Source organism: Haliotis rufescens, unplaced genomic scaffold, assembly GCF_023055435.1.
Source record: "Haliotis rufescens isolate VD_foot unplaced genomic scaffold, xgHalRufe1.0.p SCAF_121, whole genome shotgun sequence".
Taxonomy (NCBI): Eukaryota; Metazoa; Mollusca; class Gastropoda; order Lepetellida; family Haliotidae; genus Haliotis; species Haliotis rufescens.
Window position 1 is genome coordinate 403,418 of NW_025963804.1, and position 12,163 is coordinate 415,580.

The following is a 12,163-nucleotide window of genomic DNA, read 5'->3' on the forward strand; positions in this document are numbered from 1 at the left end:
GTGACCGGCTTGCTCCACTAATAGGGATCTAGTGTGCCTTTGTATCACAAAGAGGAATGTGATAGCTTTTGAAGGGAAAACAACGCTTATACTTTTATTTTGTAACTGTGATATTGAGCTAGCCGGTGCTGTTTTTCGTTACTGTTTTTGTGTGTGCAGAATTAAACGCCGATTCATGGCTATACTATTAACCACGTTAAATCACAACTAGGTCACCATTGAAAAGGAAGTTTATAAATAAAGTGTACGGTGATATGGGTGAAGGGAGATAACTCCACTTCTGCACAAGATGGCGAACAGTGTTTATGGTTGAGTTTGTTTGTAAACATGGAGAACTGATTACTTCTACAGGTGTGATAGTCCGCACAGGTGAGTTGAGGAGTAGCAGAATAACAGGTAGTTAGAAGTGTTATTTCTATATAGGTCGTGTATGTCTGTTGTCAATGTAAACACGATGTAATCCCGGAACTACCGCGAGGAAGCCACGTATATGTAACCGTATCTTGACCCACATTTAGACTACACCATGTTGGGTGTTTTTTATATCAACAATTTGTTGTACACTAAGGTTAGATAAGTAATGTATACAGTGATGATGTTCATATGATGTTATTGACCTGTTCATGTGTTGTTATAGATCTGTTTATGTGATGTTATTGATCTGTTTATATGTTGTATAGATCTGTTCATATGTTGTTATAGATCTGTTCATATGTTGCTATAGATCTATTCATATGTTGTTATAGATCTGTTCATATGTTGTTATAGATCTGTTCATATGTTGCTATAGATCTATTCATATGTTGTTATAGATATGTTCATATGTTGCTATAGATCTATTCATATGTTGTATAGATCTGTTCATATGTTGTTATAGATCTGTTCATATGTTGCTATAGATCTATTCATATGTTGTTATAGATCTGTTCATATGTTGTTATAGATCTGTTCATATGTTGTTATAGATCTGTTCATATGTTGCTATAGATCTATTCATATGTTGTTATAGATCTGTTCATATGTTGTTATAGATCTGTTCATATGTTGTTATAGATCTGTTCATATGTTGCTATAGATCTATTCATATATTGTATAGATCTGTTCATATGTTGTTATAGATCTGTTCATATGTTGCTATAGATCTATTCATATGTTGTTATAGATCTGTTCATATGTTGTTATAGATCTGTTCATATGTTGTTATAAATTTATTCATATGTTGTATAGATCTGCTCATATGTTGTTATAGATCTATTCATATGTTGTTATAGATCTGTTCATATGTTGTTATAGATCTATTCATATGTTGTTATAGATCTGTTCATATGTTGCTATAGATCTATTCATATGTGCTATAGATCTGTTCATATGTTGTTATAGATCTGTTCATATGTTGCTATAGATCTATTCATATGTTGCTATAGATCTGTTCATATGTTGTTATAGATCTGTTCATATGTTGTTATAAATTTATTCATATGTTGTATAGATCTGTTCATGTGCTGTGATAGATCTGTTCATAGTTATGTAATGCTCTAGGTCTATTGATATGGCGTTATAGATCTGTAGATGTAATGCTTTATATCTTTTCATATGCCATAGACCTGTTCATATGATGTTATAGACCTGCTCGTATGATGTTATTGATCTGTTCATATAGTGTTATAGATCTGTTCATATGGTGTTATAGATATGTTCATATTATTAGTATTATAGACCTGTTCATGGAGTTAACATGATGTTATTGATCTGTTCATGTGCTGTGATAGATCTGTTCATGTGCTGTGATAGATCTGTTCATATGGCGTTTTAGAGCTGTACATGTAATGCTTTATATCAGTTCATATGCCATAGACCTGTTCATATGATGTTATAGACCTGCTCGTATGATGTTATAAATCTGCTCATATAGTGTTATAGATCTGTTCATATGGCGTTTTAGAGCTGTACATGTAATGCTTTATATCAGTTTATATGCCATAGACCTGTTCATATGATGTTATAGACCTGCTCGTATGATGTTATAAATCTGCTCATATAGTGTTATAGATCTGTTCATATGGCGTTTTAGAGCTGTACATGTAATGCTTTATATCAGTTCATATGCCATAGACCTGTTCATATGATGTTATAGACCTGCTCGTATGATGTTATAAATCTGCTCATATAGTGTTATAGATCTGTTCATATGGCGTTTTATAGCTGTACATGTAATGCTTTATATCAGTTCATATGCCATAGACCTGTTCATATGATGTTATAGACCTGCTCGTATGATGTTATAAATCTGCTCATATAGTGTTATAGATCTGTTCATATGGCGTTTTAGAGCTGTACATGTAATGCTTTATATCTGTTCATGTGTTAAGAGACCTGCTCATATGATGTTATAAATCTGTTCATATGGTGTTAGAGATCTGTTCATATGGTGTTACAGACCTGTTCATGGTGTTATAGATCTGTTCATGATGTTATGTATCGATTCATGTTATAGACCTGTTCAAGGTGTTATAGATCTGTTCATGATGTTATAGATCGATTCATGTTTTAGATCTGTTCATGTGCTGTTATAGATCTGTTCATAGTTATGTAATGCTTTAGCTCTGTTCATATGGCGTTTTAGATCTGTACATGTAATGCTTATATCTGTTCAAATGCTAAAGACCTGATATGATGTTATAGACCTGTTCATATGATGTTATAGACCTGCTCATATGATGTTATAAATCTGTTCATATAGTGTTATAGATATGTTCATATGGTGTTATAGACCTGTTCATGGAGTTATAGATCTGTGCATGATGTTATAGATCTTTTCACTGTGTTGTAGATCTCTTCGGGATGTTATAGATCTGTACATGATGTAATAGATCTTTTCACAGCGTTGTAGATATGTTCATGATTTACTGATCTGTTCATAATGTTATGTTAATGTTATGTTATAGACCTGTTCACTGTGTTATAGATATGTTCATGATGTAATAGATATATTCACGGTGTTATAGATCCGTTCACGATGTTATAGATCTGTACTTGATGTGATAAATCTGTTCATGGTGTTATAGATCTGTTAACGATGTTATAAATCTGTTCACGATGCTATAGATCTATCCATGATGTTATAGATCTGTTCATGTGATGTTATAGATCTGTTCACAATGTTATAAATCTGTTCATGTTATAGATCTGTTTACGATGTTATAGATCTGTTAACGGTGTTATAGATCTGTACATGTGATGTTATATATCTTTTCTATGTCAACAGGTGCGGATCACAGTTTTATTGAGTCAATGACTGAAGTGAAGAACAAAGATGAGGTAGAACCTGATATGATATTTATCTGTTTCATTTACAAATTCACTTGAATCTGTATATACAACGCACCTGTACATTCCAAATTACGTACATATTGTAATTTCTGGCAGTATTTTTACCTGGACGAATTGAAATGAAATTCCAATAAACTGTCCAGATTGACAGGGTTCCGCAGTATGTATTAATTGTGTGTTTATTATTTGTTTAACCCCGAACTCAACAATATGCCAGATATATGATGGCGGTCTGTAAACATCGGTTCTGGGCCAGACAATTCAGTGATTTGACATCATGATCATCAATCTACGCAATTGGGATATGATGACATGCATCTAGCCTGCACTCCCCGATCCTGTTAGTCGCCTCTAATGGCAAGCATGGGTTGCTAAATACCTATTCTAACCCGGATCTTCACAGGGGTGTATGTATCAGTGATGTTTGGGGTTGGGTGTAACTAGAGGAGAGAAAGCCCCCTGCGTGTGTCCGGGATCAATAACACCGACTCTGAATACACACACGGGGGCGGTGGGGGCTGTCTCGTGATTCAGGGGCGGTCGGGTAGCCTAGTGGTTAAAGCGTTGGCTCGTCACGCCGAAGACCCGGGTTCGATTCCCGACATGGGTACAATGTGTGAAGCCCATTTCTGGTGTCCCCTGCCGTGATATTGCTGGAATATTGCTAAAAGCGGCGTAAAACCATACTCACTCACTCACTCACTCACTCTCGTGATTCAGGGCACCGCTCGTATATCCGATTCCGCAAATGGGTGAAAAGCATATTTCTATCTGCTGACGTGATATTGGTGGGAGAGGGCTAATAGCGGCGTTAAACCATACCCACTCGTGGAAAAAATAAGCACAGTTTGTGATGCTATTTAAAATATAATATATCTTCTCTTCTATGCATTATTGTTGTCTTTCCAGAAGGGGAGCATGCCGCCGGAAGTGGTGGACTACAGGTCAGGGCGAAGGAAGGCGGTGATCACGATAGGTGTGCTACTGACCTGGGTGTGTTTTGTCCTGGCTGTTGTCAAGCGCAGTGTTGCAGGTCTGTCTGTCTGTCTGTCTGTCTGACACGTCACCTCATTTCACGTTTGTTTCTTTACCTTTTGCCTCATATTATGAACGATTGGGGTAAAAAGTCACACAATCAGCCAAGTCACTGAGCCTGACCACCCGATCCATTAAGGCGTCTAGCTCGACAAGCATTGTTTGCTGGGATCCTATGATGCTAACCCGAGTCCCCTCGGACCTGTGAAGGAGTGAGTGAGTGAGTTGGGTTTAACGCCGCATTTAGCAATATTCCAGCAATATCACGGCGGGGGACACCAGAAATGGGCTTCACACATTGTACCCATGTCGGGAATCGAACCCGGGTCTTCAGCGTGACGAGCGAACGCTTTAACCACTAGGCTACCCGACCGTCCCTGGACCTGTGAAGGAATGAGTATTAGCTAGAACAAGAACTTGTAAAACAGTGACTAGTGACGTCATCTTCAGGAATAAAGTTAACAGCTCAAAGTCGAAATAAAGCAAATTCCTTTTCAGATCATTTATGCCCATCATCACGCGCGGTTTGAAATGACCAGCATCCCACACGTTGTTATAATGTAGTGCCTATGTAGCTGTTCGTCGTTGGTTTACGCCGCACTCAGTAATAGTCCAACTATATCACGGCGGCCTGGTCCATATAACCAGTGGTTGATGTTATGGGAGAAGTCTCACGCCGTCGGCTAGGATGATGTAATAGGATATTTACTCTCCCTGGAGATTCATTTCAGGACGGAATTTTTTGCCAAGGATATTATTTCTACAGCTAGTATCTTACTAACATTGGAATATTTTCCATATAAATATTCTTTCCTCGGGGTACTTTTTGACCTGGAAACAGTGTTCGTTTACAATGACACACACACCAAGTCACCAAGACATTTCTTACGACAAGTAATATAGTGTGGTGATCTTTGTTAACCCGGTACATTATGAGAAGGCGTTTTCCTACACTTAACATACTCAAAATGTTATTCACCTTTCACTCTTGTGGTTGGTTTGTTGTTTTACGCCGCACTCAGCAATATTCCAGCTATATGACGGCGGTCTGTCAATAATCGAGTCTGGACCAGACAATCCAATGATTGATATCATGAGCATCGGTCCACGCAATTGGGATCGATGACATGCTTCAACCAAGTCAGTGAGCCCGACCACCCAATCCCGTTAGTCGCCTCTTATGACAAGCACAGCCGCCTTTTACGGCAAGCATGGGTTGCTGAAGACCTATTCTTCCCCGGATCTTCACGGGAGTTCACTCTTGTGAAACATACTGATATCATTCCCTTGCGAAACAAACTGATAACACCTTAGATTTTTTTATATGATATGGTTTTCTTCCAGTTTCTATATTCAGATGTGCTTGCCGTAATCACACATGCAATAATGGGTCTGTTTCCTTCAGCTTCCTTGTCGAGCGAGAGCCTGTCTGTGGAGTACGTCACGCCGCTGTTGTTTATCCTCCTCGTCTCCGTCGTCTTTCTCGTCATCGCCTGTCTCCCCAGCACCCTCAAAGGGGAGGAGGAGGAGGAGGAGGGGGAGGAACACGTTGCTCTCGCCTAAGATATTGACAACGTTATGAACATGGTCAAACACGCGGACACCGGAATCATATGACGTCCGTTGATGCCGACTTTGAGTGCTCTGGTGCCATGTCCATAATGGGCCCTTACTTTACTTCCTGGTGACTCCTGAAGCCTTATTGTCGGGAATTATAGACTATAGTTAGTTCCTATACTTGTTTTACATAACAGCTGGACATAGGCTTGATCTGAAACTGTCTGGGTGGATGGAACAAGTGGAGACAAACATGTAACACTAATTTCCCATATTTTTTCCATTTGGGATTCAACATTTGTTGGTTTGTTGTTTAACGCCGCACTCAGCAATATTCCAGCTGTATGACGGCGGTCTGTAAATAATCGAATCTGGACCAGACAATCCAGCGATTGGCATCATGAGCATCGGTCTACGCAATTGGGATACGATGACATGTATCAAGTCAGCGAGCCTGACCACGCGATCCCGTTTGTCGCCTTCTACGACATGCATAGTCGCCTTTTACGGCAAGCGTGGGTTGCTGAAGAATATTCTACCCCGGATCTTCACGGGTCTGGGATTCTAAAAATAGGTGAGCATTAGGAGTCAGGCACCTTGGTTAATCGGACAATAAGCTCTGATACATGTTACACAAGTCATACTGAGGGTTGCATATTTTACGAGTATACATGACTACGGCTCCTTTTCAAAATAAATGGAGTTGTTTGTTTCTATCAAACATATTTTTTCAGAGTCTTAATCTTAGTCTAATGACAAATGTGCATGTGTAATCAAGATGGTGTTGAGGGAGCGACTGACGGCTCTTCTGCGGATGTTGTAGTTATGGCCCCTTCCACAAAGCGATCTATGTTAAAACATAGGGGTGGGGGTGATGGGTTAGCCTAGCGTTCGCTCGTCACACCGAAGACCCAGGTTCGATTCCCCAAAGGGATACATTGTCTGAAGCCCATTTCTGGTGTCCTCCGCCGTGATATTGCTGGAATATTGCTAAAAGCGTAAAACAGTACTCACTCACTCGGATTGAGCAATCCATTATTAGCCAGTGGTGTTTTTCACGAGCGTTTTGACATGGTGCCAGGGTGAAGGTTACTGTATATACAACGAACAACAATTCATTGCTATAAAACCATTGGGAATATATTTGTATATTTTGTTTTTTACGAGCAACGGGACGTCCATTATGCATAATGCTATATGTCATATTACTATGTGTGTGGTTGGTAATATTTGTTTACTAACGACGTGGAAGTGTTTATGCAGGAGGTGGGTTATGTCTGGTGTGTAGAATACAGGAATGAACTCACACTTGTATGACTAACTGTTAATAAAGTCCACACTTCTGTCCATTTGTCCAACAACCATCACACACACACATTTGATATTTCTTCAACAGGCAAGGTGCACTGGTTTTGTTTAAAAATCATCAAAATATTAATCGTTATCATCTATTTGTCAAATCTGCGTGCATTTGTTCGTAGGTATTTTCTCTTTAGACGACACATGTGGAATTGTTTAACAAATAGTGATGATTTTACCACACCTTAATGTAATTTATAATCAAAGGGGAACGCCAGAAACCTATGATAATGAGTTCGAACCCCGGTTGGTTCGCCCCGATTATGTTTCTAGGTTTGTCAGCACCATACCCGTGCTCTTGGGTTTTACCGAAGTGGTAAAAGTCTGAGACCTGCATCACTTCGGGCTTTCTTCCCACATTAAGCTGACACACCGTGATATAACTGTAATACTGTTAAAAGCGGCGTTGAACCCAACTCACTCACTCATAATAAAGTTTAATGCTCTTATGTTTTGTTGTGTTCAAGTGCATAACGTAATTTGTACGTATTTAAATGGTGGATTTTCATTTTGGGATCACACTTTGCTATGGCAATAAATAATGCATAAAATAAAGCATGAATCACTTCGAATTTTGATTATTCTTTTGAGAATCACCATCTAAATTTTCTGAAGAACGTAATTAACTGATGATGCAGTAACTGGAAGACACTGCAAGACTCCACAATATCCCATACCCTGAAAAAATCTTCAATGTGCCGAAAGACCATAAAAAACTCGGCCATACACCCGAAAGAACCTGAAAGACTCGGCGATCTCCCGAAAGACTTGGTATCATGAAAGAAACGGAGATACCACGAAAGTCTCGACGATATCCCAAAGGCCCTGAAAGACTCGGCGATATCTCGAAGGATATAGTTGGCAGAGCCCTGCTCTCTTGGTTGTGTGGAGTAAAGCAGTAGACTATGTCGAATGAATTCAGGATCTGGGCAGAGGTAATGCACCGTAGACAGTGCTTCTGTAATAAAACATGGTAACCCAAAGGACCCCGAGACATAACTGCGCACCAGTACGTTATGATTGTCGTGCGAAGGGACTAAAACACTGTTTCACACCCTCCCTGAACATAAGGTGTGTCACACATGTACATATACACAAAACCATATCCCAATTGGTAGATACACAGTAAATGGCATATGACCTATCAGGAATCCATGTATAATAATACTGCGCACAGTATGTTATGATTGTCGTGCTTTCACTCTTTTACACCTTCCTGAACATAAGGTGTGTCACACATGTACATATACATAAAACCATACCCCAATTGGTAGATACACAGTAAATGGCATATGACCTATCTGGAATCCATATATAATGTAAAGCAATATATCTGTAACAAATGTTATATTTAGAATAACACTTTCTTAGTAAAGCACAGATTCTAGTACTTTTGGGTTGAGTCCCATCCTCACCTTATCACCAGCACACAAAGTCAGTGATCTAACCCACTCAGCCACCAAGGCTTCCACAAAAATGAAAGTTTGACAACTGGTATAGTCTAGATCATGTACTTTGTGTACCCCTCTGACAAGTGTAAAATATATGCTTTGTTCCCGGACCTGTCTGGGATCCGTAAAACAATATATTTTAATTTTTCCTGACCTGCCTGGAATCTGTAGCTGACGTAACAATGGATCTCTGTTTTCCCCAAACCTATCTAGAATCCTCAGCTGCTGTAAGACAATGTGTCTCAATATTTCTCGACCTATTCTGGGGCGGTCAGGTAGCCTAGTGGTTAAAAGCGTTCGCTCGTCATGCGGACGACCCGGTTCCATTCCCGACATGGTTACAATGTGTGAAGCCCATTTCTGGTGTCCCCCGCCGTGATATTGCTGGAATATTGCTAAAAGTGGCGTAAAACCATACTCACTCACTCCCGACCTATTCTGGAAAATAGTTGACGTAAAACAATATCTCTCAATATTCCCTGACCTGTCTGGAATCGGCAATAAAACTTTTCCCCGAGATCATCATGAATAAGAACACATTGGAATGTTTCCATGTTTATTATACAGGTAATTGTATAAGTGGACGGAATGTGAAACAGCATGTAAAGTGACGTACATGACTACTGGTGCAACAACAATATCTACACTGTACAACATCTTCAGTGTCAACGACGAACGCTATAAGGAATATCACAGAGAGAGGCTACACAATACACAATCTTGATAATAACTCGCATGTCGTTGTTCAAGGGTGAATAAACAATATAGTCCATGAGAAACAAATAACCATACAATTAATGTCAATACATACTCATTTAAATACTTCTATCGTGGTTGTATAATATGAACATAAATACTATCAACTTGATACACACAAACATCGTATCTTGATACCACTTATCCATGTGTACTGTGATAATCAAGTATTGTGTATGCCTTGCTATTAAGATATTATACTGATGGAAGAAAATAAGGTATCTGCTTTAAATGAAGGCATTGGGCTAAAAAACATTTAATAGTCATGGTTCTCAGGCACCGCCTGATTCATCATAAAGTCCGCCTCACGTTTTGTTTTTATTTCCATTATAAAAAAAAATAAATTAAAAAAATATCTTTCACCAATTTACAAGGGACCAACCAGTATATATTTTCAGACACTCCTTCCACTTTTTATATCTCTGAAAGGAGACAATTTTTTTTTACTTCATGTCACCCAGCAAAATCTTTTGTTGTAAAAACCTGAGGTAAATTATTATTTTCCAGTATTGTGTGGAACAAATTTATATTATTAAAAAAATCTCCCAAGCCCCCAATGTCAAATGATCGGTCCCCAACATGCCTTATTAGTTTCCATATAAAGCATTTGCACTGCAACAGTAAAACTTCACATGCTGATAAACTGTTCCCTTATTTTATTTCTTCAGTATATGCCTAGGATAGAAGGATGCAAATCTGTAATACTGGGCTACTAGCTACACAAAATCTGATAAAATGAAACAGGAAATAAAATCCTGAAAAATATTTTATACATTATATGCAGAACCTACACTATCTAATGCTGGTGAAGTGAGTGGCTTAATTTCATCATGGAAGTAACGTTTCAATCTTAGAAAATAATAAAAAATACTTGACATATGGAATATTAATATCTCAAACATGTTCGCTTAGTTTGGCAAGTACATGCAGGTGTTGGTTTTATGGAAGAAGTATTTCAATGTCTGAATGTACATTGTCCTGAAATTAATCTTTGATAAACGAGCAATTTTGACAAATATGTGTCAAGTTACATGAATAGAGTACATCGTAAACTGTCTACATGTTGGCATTGGCACAAAGCAATAATTACTTTAAATAATTTATAGAATATGTTTTTATCTACACTATAGGCAGATAGATCTTTGGTTGGGGTGGTATTGTATAAGTCACACAGTGTTGTCACATGGAAGACACACACACACACACACACACACACACACACACACAAACACACAAACACCCACACACACACACATGGAGGCAGGGAAGCAGTCTGCTAGACTGGGAGGTTACAGCATGGACCTGCACCAGAGAGCTGATTGTGGGTGGGAGTACATGCAGGGGCTACATGACTGGTCCTGAGTGGCACTACTAGGCATGTGTCCATATCACAGGAGCAGTTGTCATTTGAGTGAGTGAGTGAGTTGGGTTTAACGCCGCTTTTTTCAGTTAATGTGGGAGGAAAGCCCGATGTGATGCAGGTCTCAGACATTTACCACTTCAGTGAAACCCACGAGCATGGGTATGGTGTTGACAAACCTAGAAACATAATCGGGGTGAAACGGGATTTGAACCCACAACCATAGGTTTCTGGCATGCCCAAGGGATGCAACTCTGCACAGCAAATCAGAGCGCCTTAGACGACTGGGCCACCCGTGCCCCCAGTTGTCATTTGAAACTGAGAGTATGAGTGGAGGTAGGAAGGCGATGTTCATGGGGAGTAAGGCCTTGAGAACCTGATTACGTAAGGACAACACAGACACATATACACTACTCCACTTTTGATAGAGATTATCTTACCATAATGCACAAAACTGTATCTCATATGTCAAGTGTATATTTAAATAGAATGACATATCTGATTATCCCTATCAAAAATTGAGTGGTATATAAGAAAACAATCGCGTAAACCATCAAGTAGAGTATCAATCATGTTACTGAGTCTCGTACTTCTCCACATGAAACCTCAAATGAAGACAAGTATAGCTACCCAGTTCATAAACATCACATGAAACAATGTCCTCTAGTACAAGTTTGGCACTACCAGATAACACTATAAATGCATGACTAAATGCTACTGATTTGTAATATCAACACTAGATCCACCCCCCTAGAAGCACCTAGAGAACGTAACCACTAGCAAACTGGTAAGTGCTACAATGTAATACGTATTGATAGGTATAGTACATATTACCCGGTATATTATATACATATCACAGATATACACGACAAACAACCCTCTATAACAAAACTGTTTGAGTGACAAAACAGCTATACTATTCATATATCTGTGTAATGAAGTGCATCAACAAGTGAAGGCCCAGTCATAACAATCATATCACAATATGTATAAGTGTTATACCCTCATAGACTATACATGTATATCACAGTATATTATGAATCACGTTCAATGATTATAGCACTATCATAATATGGTTTCATCTAACAATATGTATAACATAACAGATCACCTAAGAAATAGAAACTTCTGATGATAAATATACTGAGTCATTAGCTTCATCAACATGAGGGTAATATTATCCATTTTCTGTTATACATGTATGTGTGTTCAGTCTAATTAAAATCAGATCTCAGTTCTCGCTACCGCTAAACAAGGATCTGAGGACATCCCATTACGGGTCACGTCAGAACGACCTTTCACCCGACCAATCAGA

General features: G+C 38.8%; 1 protein-coding gene across 1 annotated transcript; it reads left to right on the forward strand.

The window, feature by feature from the left end:
- The first annotated feature begins 219 nt into the window (after positions 1-219).
- On the forward strand, positions 220-7,853 carry LOC124136193. The gene is made up of 4 exons (XM_046502050.2): positions 220-369; positions 3,266-3,318; positions 4,240-4,363; positions 5,771-7,853. Exons 1-4 carry the CDS (start codon positions 306-308, stop codon positions 5,926-5,928), a joined length of 399 nt encoding a protein of 132 aa, XP_046358006.2. The 5' UTR covers positions 220-305; the 3' UTR covers positions 5,929-7,853.
- The last annotated feature ends 4,310 nt before the right edge of the window (positions 7,854-12,163 follow it).